The sequence below is a fragment of the Babesia microti genome, chromosome IV (genome assembly GCF_000691945.2).
Source record: "Babesia microti strain RI chromosome IV, complete genome".
NCBI lineage: Eukaryota > Apicomplexa > Aconoidasida > Piroplasmida > Babesiidae > Babesia > Babesia microti.
Genome location: NC_034969.1, coordinates 264,731 through 286,491, shown reverse-complemented (window position 1 = coordinate 286,491; position 21,761 = coordinate 264,731). Strand labels below are relative to the sequence as shown.

Below are 21,761 nucleotides of genomic sequence, written 5' to 3'. Positions count from 1 at the left end.
TAAAAATGAAGGTATTTGTTAGTAATTCAACCACTGGTGTAAGAAGTGGAAAATTATTCGGGTGCGTGGATACTCCGTGTTGGTCTCCATTGGTAAACTTACACTTACCAAATGGTCTAATGTATACGGAATTTGGGCAGCAAATGGCCCCTTTGTTGCTAACTAGCAATTTGACGATAAATTATAACCAGATAACTGATGTAATTGAAATTACTGATAGTAGAATTACCAACAACATTAAGAAAGTGATACTAAAGGATGATTTTGATGATATTTATATTATTATAAAGTGTAATGATGAATTTTTGCAATTAATTACTAATGGAACTGTAGATAATGGAATAAATATTGTTGATTGTGCCCCGGATTCCATATCAAAACGTGTTATTAAACTGGGTATTAATGAACAACATGATGAAATCAATGGAGATCATGCAAAAACTAGTAATAAACACGGGTTTAGGTGGCTTTTAAAAAGGGATAAATATGATCTGAAAGATTTTAAACATCTTCCAATTGCCTGCAAGAGTTACCTAAGATATGTGAAGAAAAAGCGAGATTTATTTACTGTTTCTAGGGAAAATATGGACAATATCGAAGGTTTTGAGTACAAAATCGCGCAAAACGCGCCAAAAGAATATATTCACATGCTAATAAATGTTTTACCCAATAACAAGTTAAAACTTATTCACTTGGATGATGGACGGTATAAGAATGTGTTGTACATTACTTCATGCGGATTCGATGTTATAATATCTGATTATCCAAGTAAATTGTCGGAAATGGGTTTAGCATTATTGCCATACAACTATTATGCAAGTGGAAGTAAGTGTAATGCAGATATTGTGATGGAATCTGGTGATAACGAAAGAGAAAATTCATTCACAGAAATTGTGGACGAATATGTGATAAATTTGAGGGGAGAAACATATGCAAATGATTATTCAAATAAAATAACGCAATACTCTCCCAGGGAAGAGACCCGTGGATACATACACCATTTGTTGAAATGTAACGAAACACTAGCAACCGTACTACTGCAAATACATAACAATTATATGTATGCACACTTTTTCCAGTCGCTCAGGGAAAGTATTGAGGGTCATAAATTCGAGGAATTTATATCCAACTTCAAATAAAACTGTAATTATAATACTGTAGACCCCACACTAAGTATAGATACATAATATATATCTGTAGATACATCATTATAATAGTGCCCATGGACTATAAAGCACTTGGAAATGACGCTTTTAAGACTGGTGATTTTGAAAAAGCGGTAGAACTGTTTACTAAAGGGATAATCAGCAATCCAACTGAACATACACTATATTCTAATCGTTCTGGTGCTTATGCGTCGCTAGGGAAGTACAAAGAAGCACTTGATGATGCTAAGAAGTGTATTGAGTTAAATCCAAAGTGGCCAAAGGTAATAATTTGTTCTATTCATTCATTCATGAAATAAAAATTCACTTAGGGTTACTCTCGTCTAGGCTATGCCCAGTATAATTTGGGGCAACGTGACGAGGCAATTGCTTCATATAAGAAAGGATTAGAAATAGATCCAAGCAACACTTCATTGCAAAATGCTTTGAGGGAGATTGAAAATGAGGGGAATGAGACCATGCAAGCGCTGATGGATGTGTCTAATGTTGTGAATAATGATCCTAAACTTGCTGGTTACGCTAAGGAAGACCCTGAATTTATTCTTAAAGTCGCTAAGATCTTGATTTCACTTAAGAAAAATCCACAAGACATACAATATTTGTTTCAGAATCCCGATCCAAGGCTGCAAGAAGCTTTGTTTGCCATTATGGGTATAAGGAATCCTGAAACTCCCCAAGAGCCCAAGGAATCCCCAGAGTATAAAAAAACTTCTGAGCCAAAAGAACCAGAAAAGGAACTAGCTCCACATGAGAAGCAATCTGAAGAGTTTAAGAAGCAGGGGAACGAGCATTACAAGAGTAAGAGGTTTAACGAAGCTCTGCAATGCTACGATAAAGCAATCGAACTCAACCCCAATAACCTTATATATCGTAACAACAAAGCAGGTAATCAACTGAATCACTTAGCTGTGTATTTAGAAATGAAGGAATTTGACAAATGTCTTAAGGAGTGTAATGATGCCATAGACATGAGGTACGAGGTCAAAGCCAGTTTTAATGATATTGCCAAGGTATATAATAGAATGGCATCCTGCTACAAAGCTATGGGCAAATATGACGAAGCAATATCTAGTTATAAAAAATCTTTATTGGAAGATAACAACAGATTCACACGCAGTGCTCTGAAAGAGGTAGAAAGGATGAAGGAGAAGGCTGAATCTGAAGCTTATATTGATGTTGGTCTAGCTGATCAAGTAATTTCGGTAATTTATTTAGCACCGAGAAAAGGGAAATGAATTATTTAATAAGGGTGAATATCCAGCTGCCATTAAAGAGTATGATGAAGGTGTACGGAGAAATCCTAAGGATCCAAAGATTTACAACAACAGAGCTGCCGCTTATATGAAACTTTTGGAATACCCATTTGCACTCAAAGTAATTACACTAAATGATTTAGGATTGTGAAAAGGCATTAGAAATCGATCCAAACTTTTCAAAAGCATGGGCCAGGAAGGGAAACCTTCATATGTTGATGAAGGAATATCAGAAGGCATTACAGGCCTACGATAAAGGATTGGCAGCTGACATAAATAACCAACAATGTAGTGATGGAAAGATGAAATGTATTGCCAAGATCCAGGAAATGTCGCAATCTGGTCAGATTGATGAGGAGCAGTATAGGCATGCTATGGTGACACAAATAATTTATACAGGCTGATCCGGAAATACAGGCGATTCTTGGCGATCCACAGTTCCATTTGATTTTGAAGAAGATTACTGAGAGTCCAGAGTGTATGGAGGAGTACATGAAGGACCCGAAGATTTCCAACGCAGTGAACAAACTTATTGCTGCCGGTATTATTCAAGTTAAATGATAATGAATATGCATTAATTCAATCTATTTAATTTTGAAGGCATTGTGCTAGTCTAGTTCAAGTGATTATACTGATTATAATAAAAATTATAAAATTTTACTGTACAATAATTTAATTAAATTAACTAATATTACTAATTATTTTTAGACATTAATAATTGGTGTTTTATATAATTAATAGGTGGCTAAAACATTTGTTTGAATTTAATTTAGCCAATAATAGTTATTATTCCACATAGAGCAAATATGTATGTCTATATAAAATAAAATGAACATATATATCATTGGTTACATTATTAGTCGCAATAATATATTAAAATGCTAATCACATATTTAATCCCTTTCAATCTGATTTATTACGTATATATTAAATACATAATCAACATTTATGGCATTACAAGTAGCATTTAATGCTATATGACGATTTTTTGTGTATCTTAGCTATTCGATATTTAAATTGTTTAATGTATGTATAAACGGCATATATACTAACTATATATTATATATATTATTTATTTGTTAAATGTGAATACCAAAATGCTACTGTATGACTATAACTAAGGTACATTGTTGGCTATAGTACATAATAAGTCAGTTTATAGACTATTAGGTGTAAATCTCATCATATTAAAATATATAAAACAAACGTAGAATAACTAAGGATTGTATCATTATTGAAATATATATCATTTTTATATAAGCAATAAGACTTAAATAACTGCTGGAACTGAATCATTGTGTATACTTGAAAATTAAAAAGTATCAAGTTCATTAGTAATGAGATTCTCTGAAATTACCAGTGATATTAGTTAATGTGACTGACTTATGATGTGACAACTAATATATGTGTGTATTTGGTTGTTAATGTAATGTTTAATATGAAATATAGACTAATTGGTTTAAAATATTTGATCAATTGACAAACCCATTTAAGATTAATAAATAACGTGAGAACTTGTAATTTACAAAACAGGTGGCAATGGTGAGATTCCACAAGAAAAATTGTTATTTCAAAAAATATTTGGCCGATGAGATAACGGAAATATTTGCATATTCGCAGTTACCTTGTATTCTGAATTATGTAAATTGGATTTAGTGGGATTTTATGAACTTGATTTGGCTCCTTCTACGGTGCTACTAACAGATTCATCTTTCGGAGCGGACACTGAATTTTGAGATTCACTTGGAACTGAAGGCGAATTTGGTTGTTTTTGTTCATTGTGATTAGTGTCGACTTCCGTAGATAAAACTGTGGTATGATTTGCTGGCGCTGTTTGTGGTATGGACACATGGTTATCAATCTGCTTTGGGGGATTGTTATTGGCATTGTCATTTATGGAAGAGTTATGATTTGCTGGGTTACAATATAAAACTGCATTTTGTAAGGATGAATCAATATAGTTCCTGCACCTAACCTTGTCCTTCTTGCCCTTAATATACTCTTCATAATCAGATTCATCACAGATACATGCCCATGGATAATCATCATTTTCCGGGTACATAAAGTTGTAAAAGGCGAAATCACCATTATGTGTAATACCAGATGAAGCTTTGAGAACTGCAGTGCCAACTACATTTTTCATAACCGTATTAGCTATTGAATTCACAAAATTGCTTTCAGTGCCGTCTAAGTCACAGTTAATTGCTACCTCTTATAATTTTGCCACCGTCTGCAATTTGTTGTAATTCTCCTAAGAGCGCTTCACTGGAAACATCCTTCACTGTATTTCCCACTTCACTCGCCACAGAGCCAATAGCGGACAATCCATCCGTAATTATATTCGCATTTACTAAATATATACTTGCTTACCTATATATGGATTGATAATTTTCAGAATTATCAACACTATCATTCTTTAATTCTAGAATAAAGATACATTAGACACATTATTATCCTTCTGCATTAAAGTGCTATATCCATAACCCAATACGCCCTCTCCAAGTATCATTACATCTAGGCTAAAATTATAAATTATAATTCAATTAATTAAATTGTCAGTCTCAATATTACATAATAATTGCACGCGTGAGGTTTGCCCAATGCATCACCTGAAGCACAATATCCAGCTGCGATTGATTTGTGTTTTGAATAAATTTTTCTTAACACTTTCCAAATTTACAAAAAAATCACAATAAATTACCATATTCCTACAGACATCTTGTCTTGATTGATACAGCATTGTTAATATCGTCGTCGACATTTAGTCATAAGATAATTTAAGAGTGTTTCCTGAAAATCAGTCAACTGTTTAATTGTTGAACCAATGCCTATGTTACAGCTGATGTAATTACCTTATCAAGTCACAAAGTACACTGGGCAGGGCGTCGACGTTATGTATTATTGCATACAGCGGAAAGGGGAAGTTGTGGAAAAACGACTCTATTTTGATGTTTTTGCCTGGGTAAGTATCTAATTACCGTCTTGTATAACCTGTTTCATATTAACCATCGACAATGGGTCATTGGGTCCACGGTCGATGATTAGCAGGACGGGGATTAGCCCAGATTTGATTAGGCGTTCCACTATAGGAGATACCATCTTCTTGTTAAACTTTCCATCTGTGATTATGAATATGATTTTTTTGGCATTATCATTGATTTTGGAAAACACTTGATGCGCCTCTAGCAGCATATTTGCCAACCCCTTTTGATGCGAATCATCACTGCTTTCGTCAAAAGTAAAGTTTTCAACCAGTTTCCCTCCTAAATCGCCAGAAATCTTCTGATTCATTGGTAGTAACTCCCTTGGCTCACCGCTATATAAGTTGTTGTTGCATACCTTCCAAAGCTATAAATGCATATGTTGTCAATATCAATCCTGTTTAGTGCTTGAGTTATTAGGGCAAAAGACTCTAATGCCACGTTTACCAGCAATTGCCCCCCCCCTCCTTGGAGCATACTAGCGCTATTATCCAGTGCTAACATGATATAGTGCCCAAATTTTGTCAATTTGGTGCGTCTCATCCAGATCTTATCCTTTTTGTATCCAGAAGCGATAAATAACATCACTTTACGCATGCACAATCTTTTACCGCTCTTATAATAGCCCTGGAATCGCCCCTTAATTGTTGGTTCTAGAATTCGTTTTAACTGTTCCCCCAATGCAATAGATGTGGAAATTGTCTGTTGCTGCAATTGTTTCCAGACTTCATAGCCATTGGTAACACATAATCCCTGAAACCTATTCATTTGCATGTTTGGCTGCGATAGGCTGTCGTGTTTTTTTAGGGGGAAATTTATTTTATATTCTACCCCGTATTCAGCGTTAATCCAATCATCTGTGATATCTGTCATGTCAATGCCACTGGCATCATTTAGTTTTTGTGCGGGGTTATCTATGGAATGGTCTACTTGCATATTTTTAATGTTCAATTGAGAGATGTTTGTGCCTTCGTAATCATTGGCTGGCGTTGACTCTCCATAACCTAATACAACGCTAGTTTGTCCAATCGCAGATGAATTCCCTTTTTCATAATTGACGTCTAGGTGTGAGATAATGCCTTCGCTAGTAAGGTCCAAACCATCTGTGTTAGTTTAAGTATGCTTAGAAAAAACAAGGCTTGAATTTAATTGTTTCAGAAAATACCTTCTGGCCAATTTCATCATGGCTAAAGGCACCGGATATGCGGCCTCTTGGTTCATCATAAAAGCAAAATTTACAAAATACTTACCTTTATCAGGCACTGATTGAGTTATGTTCATATCAGAAAGTTCCCTCTCTTTACTTTTGTCGTCACAAATGTTTTCATCGCACGGATCGCCATTTTTATCGTCTAGGTGACAAAATTCCTCCAATTCCTCTGTCGAACTGTTCCCACCCATGTCTATTTCACTATGAGTATCCTTTTCAAACTCATTGCATCCATCATCTATTTCACTATGAGAATCCTTTTCATCCTCACTGCATCCATCATCTATTTCACTATGAGAATCCTTTTCATCCTCACTGCATCCACTGTGCTCCATATATTCTTGAGGATTTACAACGTCAGCATCAGTATCTCCATCTTCAAAATCATCTTTAGTTGGGAACTGATCCGATGGAGTAGCCGATCCAATGTCCAATTCCTGCACTGAATCATCATTAGAATCAGCAGGCGCATCCAATTTCTCAGCAATTTGAATTCCTTCGTGATATTTTTCATCTCCTGATGATAATTCCAAATCATTTGGACTGACATTTGTACGGCTGTCATAATTCAGTTCATCATCGGAAACCCCGTCATTGAACTCGCCTCTGTCATTTCCATTGCATTCCGTATCGTTTTGTTGCATATCAATCGAATCTTTGGCATAATCCACAGAATTTTCGTCGAATTGTTGTTCTAAATTGTTTGTTTGGCCATCTCCAGTTTCAGCGTTGGCTAGGCCAGTTCCAGCGATCCACTCATCCATATCGTCTGCCTGTTTACTTTGACTTTCTCTCAGCCTAGCCTGTTCGTTTAATTGCATTATCTTTTTAATCATCTCGTAGTATTTTACCGTTAGCAGCACCGATGATATTGTCTCGCCTACGTCATCATTTATGGTGTTTTTGTCTGATTTAATAACATCATTTATGGTGTTTTTGTCTGATTTTATGTCACTCATGGCAGATGTAGCTATCTGCAACAGCACTTTTACTGTTTGCTTGATATTTCTATTGCCAACATTTAGGTAAATTCTTTCAAGTTCTATCTGCGCCAAACCGATTAATTGGGTCAAATTCTGGTATATGTCATTCACCGCCCATTGGGTCTTGTCCAACCAATTGCAATTGGATACCATCACAACCTCGATGGATTTGCTAATAGAGTTATAAAACTCATTAAATGTATTAAATAGCTTCCAAATTTTGTTATATATTTGGTTCAACACCTCCAATCCCCTCAATAGCGATGTGAATGCGTGATATAGACTGGTAAAATTATCCCATGGATATTTACCCACGAAATAATCGTTGAGCGACTGCTCAAAAGATGAAATTACACTCTTTTGCGAGTGACATATCAATTGTAGTAGCAGCAAGTCATCAAGCCCATGGATCAGTCGCTGCAGTTGAATAAGCTGCCTCTGGCAGTCCCTATGAATGTGGTAAATTTGCCAGTCAGTGTCAAGAATGCAGAGGGATTCATGGTAGTTATAGCCTCTACTTTTTGTCAAATTTAGAGTGGTTGAAAATTGTTTTACATCTTTTAGACACCTTTCAAGTGTAGCTTTATTGCCTGTGCTTATGGATTCATCAATGTATTCGTACATCTCCACATTTCCAGAAGAAAAGTTATTTAATTTGACCATGTCTACAAGAGCAGGGCATATGATTAAATTTTCAAAATTCTGGTTATTTGTACTTGCGCTTATATCTTTAATGTACTGGTGCATTATTTTAGCGGCTGATCGCTTCAATTTGTGGATCTGTGCCTTATCAATCTTCCTGGTTCCCTCGGAAATGACCTGCAACAACTTGATCTTGGCGGACTTTAAATAATCGTTACAATCAGCTGGTACACGGGAGTTTGAGTGAATTATGTAAGTGTTGGAAAATATCTTCGATAGGGGGTTTGGAGCGATTTTGGCAAAGAGTTGCAGGATTTGCAATCTCATCTCATACTCATATAGGGGGCAGGTTAGAAACTTATCTATATCTCCAATTATGTATGAAATGTCTATGCAGTCGTCAAATTGTGTTGTTAGTTGTAGTAAAATGGGTATGTCCTTGTAGGCATTGATTGACATTTCGCCTAGCTTTTCATTTGGTAAAAATTCCCAGGATGTTATAAACTCTGCAAGCAACTTCAGTGAAATTCTTTCAAATTCTGGTATGTCAAAATAAAGCACGTTATCCGTTCTTTGTTTTGGATCTGTCATTTGTGCACTCAAACTTTTGTTCCATTGTTCAAGAGACGATTTTACGGTTTCTAGCAGGGATACCATTGTATTGAGTGTTAGCAAGGTTGGCTTTATTGAAAGCATTTTTTTGACCTGGGATATTAGATTGTCTAGAAAAATATCTGATTGATAGGCATCAAGTTTACATGAATTGACTGTATCTAGAACAAGATTTAATGCTTGATAATAAAGTAATATTCCAGGTTGAGTTTTGTTAGGGATTAAGTTTAGCAGTCGACATATCCACTGGGAAAAGTCTTTAAATAGGCCTAGCTTATATTCTGTGGATAATTTATAAGTATCTTTGATTAATTCACAAATTTTGGTTTTCATACTCGAGCCAACTGCCTCCCAAATCTGCCAGTTGTCAGTTTCACAAGGTTCTACAGTGCAGTTATATATTTTATGGTCAATACCAAGGAAAGAGCGTATTTCAATGGGTAATGGAAATAACAAACTGCAAAACTCGTCAATGGAAGCATTACTATCGATGCTATCGTTTTGTACTTGATATTCAATTGCCTTTTGTAAGTTGGTAGCCTTGTAGATATATTCAGCTGGTTCTACTGCCATGATTGAATCAGAAATCTTTTTCAGGATAGGTAAAATTTCATCGTAATTATTATTAATGATGCTCCACTTTAATATGAGAAGCAACAACTTATTTTGGGAAATTTGTCCCGTATAATTACAATAATTGCTACTAATGAGATCCAACAAAGATTTTGTGACATTAAAGCTGAAAGGATAAACAATCGTACACGGATTTAGAATATAACTATTAATGGTACCAAGTGACACCTGAGATAAAATTCCATATGCTATGCTGTATAATGCTATTTGTATTGGCTTGATAAATTTTATAGCAAAGGGATTTCTCAACTCAAGGTCACTCAGAAATTCAATTGTGTGATTTGCTATATTAACCGCATCAGATAGTAGTGATTTTGAAATTATATCGCATATGACTTTTTCATTGAAAAATGTTGCCACGAATTGTTTGGTAACTGTTATTAGGTTATCAAGCCCTGATTTGTCCATAGCGTTATATTCACTCAATTGAAAAAATTCACCCAGTTCCCGTGGAAAAATTTTCAAACATGCAAATTTATACAATTTAAACTTATATTGCAATAGGATGGAAGTATCATATAGGTGGTCATTTACATTATATGGGTTAGATAATATCGCCAAGTCAGATTGGGCAGAAATGAATTCTCTAGATCTGTTTTCCCAAAGCTTAAGCTCAGCAAGAAAATCACTTATCTTCATGTCATACAAAGTCTCAGTTTCAATTAATTCCATAAATTCATTTGATAGTATATTGTAACCAAAATTTATCCATGGATTGTCACCGAGGATAGAGAAGTGGATTCCTAGGGACTCTTTGAAGACTTTAATAATTTGATCAGGCAGTTGAATCCTCTCAAAGTACTCGTATGGCGTATTATATATCAGTTGATAAATATCTTTTGTTGATGTTTGGTCGTTTGAAATAATAAATTCATCTACATTTACTTTGGCCGTGTCAAATTTCAGCGCATTTTTTAAAAGCAGTAGGTACAACTCAGTTTTCACAGCCACACTGCTGTTAACTTGATTTTCTATGGTTTCTTGCTGTAAAACCTCGCAAAATTCCCTCAAACCTACAATTTTAGGAAATTTTGCTACTTTGTTATTGACGTTGCCAGTTATATTGGTAGTATTTGAACCTGTTGATTTTAGGACATTAACTAGCGCCACTGATGCCAAAAGATCTATATCAACATTTGAAGATAATTTTTTAGCCATTTCCAAGATGAATGGAAAAGTGTTGTTGGTGGTTAAATTGAGACCAATGTCAATTAGTAACCTTTTACTTGCGCATGAAAGTAACACATTTCTTGATATAATCTGTGATTCAAGAGCAATTGATCTGTCAATGTGTAACTTTTTCACCATTTCAAATGCAGAATTTTCCAGTTTTACCACAGAAGATATGGCAGCTTCATCGTAGGTTAGCAAGTTTAGTCTATTGACTATACAAGAATAAATTTTTGAATATATTTCCATTGTTATTTCGCAATTCCTATAGTGACTCAGCTGTGTGTCCATTCCGCAAGTAAATAGCCTTAGAACTAGGTGAGATGGGTGCATGTGGTATAAAAAACTCCAATTTAAATCTTTAATGGCTGTTACATTCACTTTATAATTTACGTCCAACAACAGATTATCTGAGTGTTTATCTAGTAGTGCGAAGCGGGCCATAGAATCTGGCGTATGGGATTTTGGTATTGAAATACCATAAAGAGCGAAGAAGAGATCCACTTGTGGCACAGCTGTGGAATTTGCAATCAATTCACTAGTATTTAGTGAGCTTATACCCAGTGAGTCGATGGATTGTATACCTAGAGTATCTGCCATTACACTTAGTGATGAATACAGACGGTTAAGCGGGGCCTTTGTCACCACCAAATACTTGATATACGAATGCTGATTCACGTCCATACCCTCTTCAAGTAAATATTTTACGTATCTGACCAAATCATAGTTGTCAATTTCAATTTCCAGCAATTGAAGTTTTTCCAGCAGCCAATTAAACTCACACTTGCTGGTGAACACTATATCAAATGAATTTTTTAGTGCGGATTTCGGGGAATTTGCTGGGGAATTATATTCACCTAGATCATAGCAATGCATGTGAAATAATCTAGCCCAGAATAGCAGCTTTGGTAAATCAAATGATTCTGTAACATCACTCAAAACTGCGAATACTGTTGAAATAATTATCAACTCTTTGAAACAATCCAAAGTAAATTGTCTGACTAACATCTTTAGCGAATTAATTATGTTGATTTCACAGTGATTTGATAATTGAACTTTTAAAATATTGCTAATAAACTGCATGTATGGAGTGACAAATGTACTTGTGCTGATGTTGTCAAAGGGCAAGATGTTTATTTGGAGGCAGCGATTTAGTATAGGTTTTGACAGGTTTGACTGATAAGAATTTGTCATAAAAACCTTAAATCCCTTGCCGCCATTGGCGGCATTTGCGCGCTTTATGGGTATTTCCCTAAAGTATCCGCACTCAAATAAAATAAAATTTTCACCATCAGTACCTGAAACTCCATAAGCCGTATCTACTTCCAATAACGAATTTAATCTATCAATTATCGCAGGTTGGGCCAGATCTACTCGTTTAAGTAGTACCCAATGGCCGTTGGCAATGGCGTCAACAAGTACTCCGTCAATCCACCTAAATTGTGGATTGACGCCGTTACTTAGTGATTTCACATTCTCCCATGCAGATACTAGCTCATTCGGTAATGTATGTCGCGCAAAAATATTGTCAATTTCTACACTTTGGGTCGCCAGCTCTTGTGTATCGCTGAGTAGCAACTTGATATAGTCTTTCTGTAACAAATTGCGCTGCAATGACACCAGTTGGTGAAACTTACTCAAATATCTAGCGCTTGAAATCTGCTCAAATGACCCTAGTAAATCATAGGCGTCGGTATCCGGGAAGATTGGAATTTCGACCAGTTTAGTCCCTACCAGCCTTGCCAATTCTCTAACAACAGTTGATTTTCCAGACTGGTCAGGCCCAGTAATCACCACAGGTATAGGTGAGCTGACGTAATTATACAACAATTCCAATAAATGATGTTGATTGCAAAGCAGGTTGGCAGTTTCGATAATAGATTTAGCTGGGTTTTGGAATGATAATATGCTAATCTTTTTATACACAATTTCACTTGCCTGTAAAAACTCATTTTTACGCTTAAAACGCGACAATAAGCAACTGTATACATCAATTTTCTTCGGGCTGTCACTATTTAAGCAATTGCACAATCTTATAGCATCTCTTAGGTTAAAATAGTACCCCAAACCAGCAAATTTGACATCTAATTCGTAAATTATTTCGGTAACCAAAGTTATAACACTTGGGTCTAAAGTCGGATATAACTTCCTTATAATTGAATTACAAGTAGCATGATCTAGGGTGTTACATCTTATAACTGTAAAACGATTCAAAAATGATTTGGGCAAAAACTTCCTACCTCCACCATCGTAAGCGGAGTTTTGTGAGGCAAATAAAAAAAAATGTGGATGACAATTGACTATCTGATCAATTTCTGCTAAATAAATCTCACGACGATGGTCCAATAATGAATTTAAACCCTCCAAAACTGGTTGTGAAGCTAAATTAATTTCATCTAGCAAAACCCAATCTCCATTTTTCATAGCCTCAACAATAGGACCATCCTTCCAACTACGTAATAATCATCTTACCTAAAATTGGAAGACATGCTAGCACTATTTGAGGGCACAAATGTACCCACAAGGTCCATTAATTCAGTTTGCTGGGAAATGTTTATTTTGATCAATCTCTTCGAACGCATTTTAGAAAGTGTAGAGACAGCACTAGTTTTGCCAACGCCAGCAGGGCCCTCAAGAAGTATAAACCTTGAAAAGGATATTGCCATTTGGATTTTGTTGACTAATATTCGTGATTTATCTAAATCAAAACTTGAAGTTAAACTTAGATTATTCTCCAGTGTAAGTTCTGGAAAATAACCAGACAAAATGCCAAATATAAAATCTTCCACTGTAACACTAACAGATTCAGATAAAGGATAAATGAATAATATTTTAAATCCGTCAACCAAAGCATTTGAAATTGTAACTCCATTACTAGTTGCTGATGTTAAATAATCAATCAACAATTTGATATCCCTTATTGATGGCTTAATTTCAAACTTATACAATCCAATCAAAATTTCCTGTAACAAATCTGACAGACGTTGAGCTTTAATATTCTTCACATCTGTTTTGATTAGGTTGTTTAGAAATTGGTTAAATTCTGGACTATCTATTTTTGGCTGTGGCACCCAAATTTGAGTAAATCGATTTGACAATGCTGGAGACAATTCCCTTTTACCGAAATCATTTCCAGGGTTCATCGTGGCAATTATAAAGAATTTTTCATGGGCAACTACAGTTTCAATTGTACTAGAGTTCTTGTCCGTTAATGTAAGTGATACAACCCCGCCTTCAAGGACTGGATTTAATTTTTCTAATACTGCATCCTCTGCAAGAGAAATTTCATCCAGTACCAAAATACCACCTTTCCTCATTGTCTCCACTACTGGCCCATCTTTCCATTCAAATTTATCCAAAGGACATAATTCGTTCAGCAACTGCTTAATGTATGAACATGTGTTTTTGCATGGTTTTTTTGCAGGCTTTACGTAATCAACAGTAGAACTAATAATGTTCATTATCACCTGCTTAAATGTATTGTACTCATCCAGCGATGGCACATTACTAAAGCTCCCAAGATATTCAACACAATCCCTTATTTGCTCAGATATTACCAATGACAATTGGTCTGAATCTATAAAATACTTTCCATAGTCATAAAGTAGTGAAATTAGTCTGTGCAATTTGCTTTTGTAACTTTTGAGTGATATTTTTGTGGGTTTTATGGAACCAATCAAATCACTCGCATCGGTATGCAAATGTAAATTGACAATCGTGATATCCAAACCAAGTACTTTGGCTATAACTTGACAACAAGTAGTTTTACCTGTACCAGTTTCACCTATAAGCAATATAGGCTCTTTCGCCCTTAATCCATTGTGGATCAGGGTTATTAGTCTGGCTGATGACTCGTTGATAATATATTCAGGGCATATAGCAGTTACATTTTGAATAAATCCTGATAATAGATAATTCGTAGAAACTTTTACCAGTGGAAAATGCTTATTAAATATATTAGAAAATGCATCTCTGCTGTCACGGGTGCGCTGTCTCTCACCCATCAAAAACCAGCCAATATTTACCAAATCCACATCATCCACGGGTGATCTATTGCACCATTTAACGATATCTCTAGTTGTGACGAGTGTTGTTGAGCCCAAAAATGCCTATATGAATCTGATTGGTTACCATTGCGGGGGGTGCGTAATAATACATATCCTTGTATATATTTACAATTGCAGATGCTCGCGACTTTGGTAATTTGAATCGTTGGTGTATGATCTCCTCCCACTCACAAAATGGAAGTTCTGATATGTTAAAGTGAATGAACCTATTTTTTAGTGCACGGCTAAATTGTTTTCTCCCACCGTAAATGGAATTTGCTGGGTTTTGTGTTGCAAAAATCACAAAATTCGGATGTGGAGTTATTGTAGTGTTTGTTTCTGTAATTATTATCTCCCTGTTGTCATCCAAAATACGATTTAGCGCCTCTAATACTTCACTAGGTGCTAGATTCAACTCATCTAACAATAACCAATGCCCATTTCTGGCAGCTTGAACCAGTACTCCTTCATTAAACACAATTTGATTATCCACCTGATTGAATGAAAATGACCCTAAATACTCTTGCAAGTCAGTATTCTCATGATTATTAATTCGCACAAACTCTCGATTAAATTGTTGTGCTAGATACTTTATGAGATTGGTTTTTCCAACAGATGTGGGACCCTCTAGTAATATTGGAACTGTTAAACCCTCTAGCACCCGAGATATTTTTATGAGATTTGTTTTTACTGTATTAGTAACAATAAATTCTTCACTGCTAGTCAAATTCAGCATATTTTCAACAAGATTTGTTGGATTGTGAATGAATAATTTGTCAAATAATTGACAAATTAGAAATTCTGATTTCTGCGATAGTGAAGAGCCAAAACATGATAAAAATCCATTTCTTAGCGCATCTAAGAAATTACTTGACTTGTTTTTATCCAAAAAATTCTTTGTATATGTTAAAGTCCTTGACAAATTTCGCAACGAATAAACAGGGGATGATCTCATGTCTGCACAAATTAATTGTGATTTTTTTGCCATCTCCAATAATTGCAAGTAAAAATTTATAATGTTTACGTGATATTTTTGCTTATCAGGAAAATAAGTGGTCATTATAGCGCATAAATCATCTGAATCTGTGAGTTCATCCAGATATATTTCAGTAAATAATCGTTTAATACTGGGCGCCAAATCCTTCTTACCAGAATACTCAAAAATGTCACCACTGATAACCTTTGAAGGGTTTAAACATGCAAAAAGCTTGAATTCTGGATGTATGGGTATTCTTTCAGAATTTTCAAATAAGTCAAAGTATTTGCACATGTTGTCGCATTTAATAATTCCAACTAGACGCTGCAATAAGTGACTGGGTGCCAAATTTAATTCATCCAATAATATCCATTCGCCATTCCTGATACATTGAGTAAGTATACCATCTTGGAACTTAAATGACACAGGTTCAGCGTCGTCAATATCATAAATGATGCTGTTGGTGGCTGACAAATTTAATTGTTGGAGTAATTTGGGCAAATCTCCAACAACAATACTAGTACGCTGGTTATATTTGATTTCCCTGGCCAATATTCTGAGTTCCACAGAAATATCCTTCCAAATATCAAATTTGCTGGCATTAGAGACAAAATGTGACATTGTGGTTATGAAATCGTTATATAAAGAGTTTCTGACCATACAATTTAGCCTTTCTATGAAATTTGTGGCGATATTATCGTTGTTACAAGTGACTGATACGGCGTAACAAATTTTACGTAGCAGTTGTGTAAATTTGTATTTAAGACCTTGTGGGCAAAATGAACCAACAAGATCACAGGCCTCCGATTGATCGCTAAACACGTAAACCCGAAGTGGCTTATTTGCAATATGAGATAGCGTTTGTACTGCAGTTGTTTTTCCAACGCCAGTATCACCAATGAGCAAAATTGGTTCATTTGCTATTAGGCACTCGATCATCTGTCTCAACACTCTAGAGTGGGTATTGGTCAGACTATACTTGCAATTTTTATCGGAAATATTACTAATACAGGCATCAGATAGATTATACCTAGATTTAGTGATAAAGTATTCAGTCTGTGCCTCATTTAATTGGAAATAAGAGGCCCATTTATAGGCAATTTGAAGCCTTTTGTGTTTCTCCCCGATGAAGCAGAATAGGACCTATATTACTTGTGGATTATTTATGATAATTTATCTTTAGGGGAAAATCATTTCTAACAAATAAATATACAAAGACTTACCCCTTCAGCAGCCAACAAAATCATTTCCCTTGTGGATTCTGATAAGTAACCCTCTAGGCGATAAATTGGTCTATCAATAAAATCATTATGTACGGTTAAATTTGCAATTCTTTTGCAAATTTTCAGTAAATCTGATGGTCTAGGTACTTTTTCTATTTCAATTGATCTGATGAGTTCAATAGTGCCAAAAAATGCAGCAATCAGCGCATCTTTAATAGGCAATATTTGAGGGTATTTTATAGTGATAATTGTGTCCAAATCACTTGTTGTTATTGGAGGTATATATAACTTGGGCCAGAAAGATGTAAAAGAGATATCTGGCGACTTTAAAGGTTCCATTTGATTATTATAGCTGTCAAAATGGTTAATATCTTCAATTTTACAGGTGGCAAAAATAAAAAAATTAGGATGAACATACAAAGTCTTATCCAACTCCTTTATATACAACTTACCAGACTGTATAACTTCTTTAAGGAGCATCCTTACATCATCTGAACATTTATCCACATTCTCAACCACAACCCATTTTCCCTCAGTAATAGCCTTAGTAAAAAGTCCATAATCAAACTGGAATAATCCTACACTAGTTGAAGTATTCCAATTGCAAATAAGAGATTGATAGTCTGCAGTATCATCTAGATATAATGTTATAGGGTCATCATCTATATGTAACAATCGTGATAGTTGATTGATATAAGTTGTAGTGCCATTACCAGGATTTCCATACAATAATAGACAATTTTTTCCCATACGAATAAACCTACTCATACAAGTTATTACATACTTTGCCGTATCAGTCTCTACAAATCCCCCATTAGATATAGTCGAATTTATTGCTTGAGGTATTAGGTGGATGCAATTATCAATTTTTGCCAAACCAATTAGCCCATTTGTTACAAACAAATTTGTTAGCTCATAATCGTATCTTGTGGAGTATTTGTCAATATATATCTTTGGTAGATCAATCGAATTCATTTCTAGTGCATACTCAATTATTTTAATGATGTCATCTGATTGTAACTTAAGTACATCCGCTAAAAGCGACTGTTTTGACCAATGAGGAGTTATTGCTTGTATAATGATGAAATCGTTTTGTAATGAGTTAATCTTATCATCAATGGCACAATTTTCAGTTAACTTATTGCAAATGTCATTGGCTATGATGTTGATCAGGTTATTTCCAATTGTATGTAAGTAATATCTGCAACATTTGCTAATATATATATCATCATATAGATATATTGATACTATTGCATAGTTTATCAAGATGGAATAGCTCATAAATTCTAAATCTTCCAATTTAGAATTTGTAAAGTCATCAGAGTTCATAGCTTTAATTGCCCCTAAAATTAGATTTTTGATGTGGAATCTCGTCAATTGAGGGAGATATCTCATTGAAATTCTAATTGCATCGAGATCTAATGATATATACCTGGTAAATTTGAATATGTCACTCAGTAACTCACTGTTAATATGGCAAATGTTAATATTTTTGAGTTTACAAACCAAATCATTTAATTCTGTCCGATAAGTGTCGCGATAATTATTTTTATGTGTGATATCTATTCTGCAATTCGAAATCAATTTGGACAAATCTCTGTCATATGAAAAAAACTGTGATTGAAGCGAAGATAGAGAATCAAATTCGCTGATAATAGAATTTAGTATGTTTTGAAGTGACATGGTGAAATTTAACTACATTTATAAAAGTGCAATAGTGCGATACTGTACAAAATATGCCCATAATATATGATCGCCATGGTTTTCCATAGTAGGTATTGGGTCACTACCCTATATCAGGCTATATTTAGCATACATATATACTAAGCATATATATTATATGTGTTGTATACTAAATATCCTGCTCAAAAAATTAATTTATTATTGGATAAAATGTGAATTTAGGACAAAAATTTTTCTACGCCCTTGAGCCAAACCACATACTCCCTCTGTTCCTTGTCTATACTGCAGGAATCGATAAAATCACATAATTCCGAATCAATACCCAAACTACCAAGCCATTCATCCAAGGCGGATTGCAGAGTGTCGTCCAAGTCTTCAAACTCTGGTCCATTGTAAGAGTGTATCTAAATTACATACTTGTATTATTATTGTAAATAATAAGTAGCACTCACTTAAAATAATATATTCATAAATTAAAAGATGTATAAAAATGCACAAATTTACTAAAAGGTAGACTCAATTAAACCAATTAGACACCAGATATCATTTATTTATATATAAATTTATTACATACAAAGTAAGACACAGTATTAGACAATAGAGTTAAACGAATGATGATACTATTAATTGTTTGAATATACCAAATTAACATTAATATATGCATACCGAATTCTTAGCCTCATTATTAGCAAACTGTCTGACATTGCAAATCATGTATCTAAACTTTTCATCATTCTGTATGGTTGTGCAAAAAAAGATTAGTCCATTGCCAGGGCTACCTTCCTTTTCTACTGAAACAGAAAACTCAGTCATCTCAGCTTGCGTTTCGCCTTCACCATCAGGTTCAAAGGGGGAAACGAGTTGAAATTCTACTGATACATTCATGCCATTTACTGTCTTCTTCAGCGACATGTTGACCTCTCCTTCAGTTTCCTCGAGCTTCCAACCTGAATAAATTAAGTGCCTACCCGATGAACTGAGAAAGGATTTGAGATTCGAGGGTTCTTCATAATTTGTTGTTTCATGTTGAATTTCACCCTGGATAATTTGTAATAATTTCTGTTGTTCGGTGGAAAAATTTCTAAGTGAATTGGGATGTTGAAAATGAGAGTTAGACTTATATGGACATCTATAAGAAAGTGGGTTGTAGCTAATGGAGTATATATTGCGTTTAAAAGCCGTTAAGCAACGACTAGTTACGCCAAATATGTTACGGTAGGATACCATTTTTACTGCGTTAAATAAATTAGGTATAGGTCAAGTATATGTATATATGGTATGGGATGGGGAGGATTCTACATCCCCATCCAACATTTAAAATATTAACACATTATAATAAGTACATCGGAATGAAACAAAATTTGCATATTACTGAAATTTGCCATACATATAAATTGAAATATCAATTGCAGAAAGTATTTTTATGATATTTTTAGCAATTATTTAAAATTTTCAGGATCTAGATCTGTAATAGTGATTGTAACACTTAGTAAAACGTTATAAGGTATAAATAAAAGACGTCCAGGAATCCATACACGCACCGTAGTGAATGCACGGAGTGGGGTTCGAACCCACGCGGTCCTTCGACCAGAGGATCTTAAGTCCACCCCCTTAACCACTCGGGCATCCGTGCTGGTTGAAACTCCACAAACTATACTCTATGATTAATAATTACCCACAATTCTGCACATCCTAAGGAGGCGTTTTTAATTAAAAACAACTTAAAAAAATTAAACTATTACCCTAAATAGTTATACAAAAGACGGCCTCAGTAATCATCACCCCGAGATAATACTTCCTTACAGGTAGGTCTTAACAGTATCGTATGCTCCATTTGCGATGTATAACACCCTTTAATATCTGAAAGGGGAGGGTATGGTGTTACAATACCATTATCCACCAAATTTTTTAGTGAAATTAAATGCCGTTTTTGGCCTAAATCATCTAACCAACGACGGCAAAATGCCAGAGTGCCAAAATTTTCATCTATGCACTTTAGCAAGTCTTTTGAAGACCTTAGACGCAATGGTACAAACCCTACATCAAATGTCTTCATATAGTGTGAACAATCCTCCTTTTCCAAAACAAACCCCTTTCCCGTTGAGGCAAATGTCTCAATTGCATACATTTCTCCCTCTTCCATCCGCTCATTACACCCAGAATTTTTGACAATAGGCACAGATTTTCCCGCATGTATGAGATATTTGCCGATGTTATGCCCAGTGAGATTTCTAATTGCTCTAACAGGATATGTCGTACCGTCTATCTCAACTTCATGAGACTCGATGGCTTCCTGGATAGCCTCGGCTATATCCGCCATGTAGGCATCAATACCAGCCATTTTCAGCCCAGTATTTGTACCTTCCTGTGTTGCCATGATTAAAGGATCATACTTCTCGTCAAAGGCAATCGTAAACGCGCAATCTATAATGTTTCCCTTCACTTGTGTGCCAAAGTCAAGCTTGCAAACGTCATTTTGCTGTAAAATCGTTGTATCACCATAATTAGGAGTATAGTGAGCTGCACAGTTGTTTAATGAACAGCCAGTGGGAAATCCCCAACCAGCATCCAAGCCATTGGCACTGATCAAATGTTTAGTCTTAGCATCTACTGCTTGGGCAATTTCAATCATAGTTAACCCTAGGTCAACTTTATCATTACCTGGTCTGATAAATGATTGGATATAGCGTCTAACTTGACGGTGGCATTCAGCGGCACGACGTAGATATTCATAGTCTTCCTCATGGATCTTTTCAGCAACCATCTTCTCCTTTGATTCCATCCTTGCTTTTCCAGTACCAGTATATGGGATTATTTGGCCTATTTTATAGAGTAACTCACCTAATGGGTACTTTCCCTTGCTAAATTGTTGGTCAACTGGTTTATCTGAATTTTCCACTTCATAGGTCCATGGTTTGATGCAGCGAATATACTGATCCACAGGGTTAAATGCGTTAACATTTGTTTCTGATGTTGAAGACTTCTTCTTCTTTTTTTTTTTATTCTTTTTTTTAACAACATCTGAAGTTTTGTCATTTTTATTCAGATTTAACTTATCATCTAATTCACCAACAATGTCATTTTCATCTTTATTAATTATTTCTTCATTTTTAGCTGTTTCAGTATTATTTACTGCATCTAGTAATTCACCCATGATGACGTTATTGTTGGCATCACAAGTGG

At 35.0% G+C, this 21,761-nt stretch overlaps 6 protein-coding genes and 1 non-coding gene across 7 annotated transcripts; 2 read left to right on the top strand and 5 right to left on the bottom strand.

The window, feature by feature from the left end:
• Positions 1-5: 5 nt before the first annotated feature.
• Positions 6-1,139, top strand: BmR1_04g05545 (Queuine tRNA-ribosyltransferase; the record flags this gene model as incomplete). The annotated part of the gene is made up of 1 exon (XM_012794261.1): positions 6-1,139. One exon carries the CDS (start codon positions 6-8, stop codon positions 1,137-1,139), a length of 1,134 nt encoding a protein of 377 aa, XP_012649715.1.
• An 83-nt stretch (positions 1,140-1,222) lies between these two features.
• On the top strand, positions 1,223-2,980 carry BmR1_04g05540 (stress-induced-phosphoprotein 1; the record flags this gene model as incomplete). The annotated part of the gene is made up of 6 exons (XM_021482399.1): positions 1,223-1,429; positions 1,478-2,051; positions 2,073-2,359; positions 2,382-2,540; positions 2,563-2,796; positions 2,819-2,980. The coding sequence occupies 6 exons, from the start codon at positions 1,223-1,225 to the stop codon at positions 2,978-2,980; spliced, it is 1,623 nt and encodes a 540-aa protein (XP_021337171.1).
• On the bottom strand, positions 4,083-4,832 carry BmR1_04g05532 (conserved Plasmodium membrane protein, unknown function; the record flags this gene model as incomplete). Its single annotated transcript, XM_021482398.1, has 3 exons — positions 4,083-4,606; positions 4,629-4,769; positions 4,790-4,832. 3 exons carry the CDS (start codon positions 4,830-4,832, stop codon positions 4,083-4,085), a joined length of 708 nt encoding a protein of 235 aa, XP_021337646.1.
• Positions 4,833-5,228: 396 nt separating this feature from the next.
• BmR1_04g05531 (MDN1, REA1, midasin) lies at positions 5,229-18,578 on the bottom strand (the record flags this gene model as incomplete). The annotated part of the gene is made up of 8 exons (XM_021482397.1): positions 5,229-5,247; positions 5,272-5,377; positions 5,398-5,735; positions 5,759-6,503; positions 6,651-13,102; positions 13,123-14,759; positions 14,782-16,815; positions 16,896-18,578. The coding sequence occupies 8 exons, from the start codon at positions 18,576-18,578 to the stop codon at positions 5,229-5,231; spliced, it is 13,014 nt and encodes a 4,337-aa protein (XP_021337170.1).
• Positions 18,579-18,796: 218 nt separating this feature from the next.
• BmR1_04g05530 (mitochondrial acidic protein MAM33, putative) lies at positions 18,797-19,805 on the bottom strand (the record flags this gene model as incomplete). Its single annotated transcript, XM_021482396.1, has 3 exons — positions 18,797-18,982; positions 19,245-19,525; positions 19,547-19,805. The coding sequence occupies 3 exons, from the start codon at positions 19,803-19,805 to the stop codon at positions 18,797-18,799; spliced, it is 726 nt and encodes a 241-aa protein (XP_021337645.1).
• A 323-nt stretch (positions 19,806-20,128) lies between these two features.
• On the bottom strand, positions 20,129-20,211 carry BmR1_04g05526. The gene has a single exon. It is a non-coding gene; the product is annotated as a tRNA-Leu (tRNA).
• Positions 20,212-20,346: 135 nt separating this feature from the next.
• Positions 20,347-21,732, bottom strand: BmR1_04g05525 (methionyl aminopeptidase; the record flags this gene model as incomplete). The annotated part of the gene is made up of 3 exons (XM_021482395.1): positions 20,347-21,218; positions 21,240-21,398; positions 21,420-21,732. The coding sequence occupies 3 exons, from the start codon at positions 21,730-21,732 to the stop codon at positions 20,347-20,349; spliced, it is 1,344 nt and encodes a 447-aa protein (XP_021337644.1).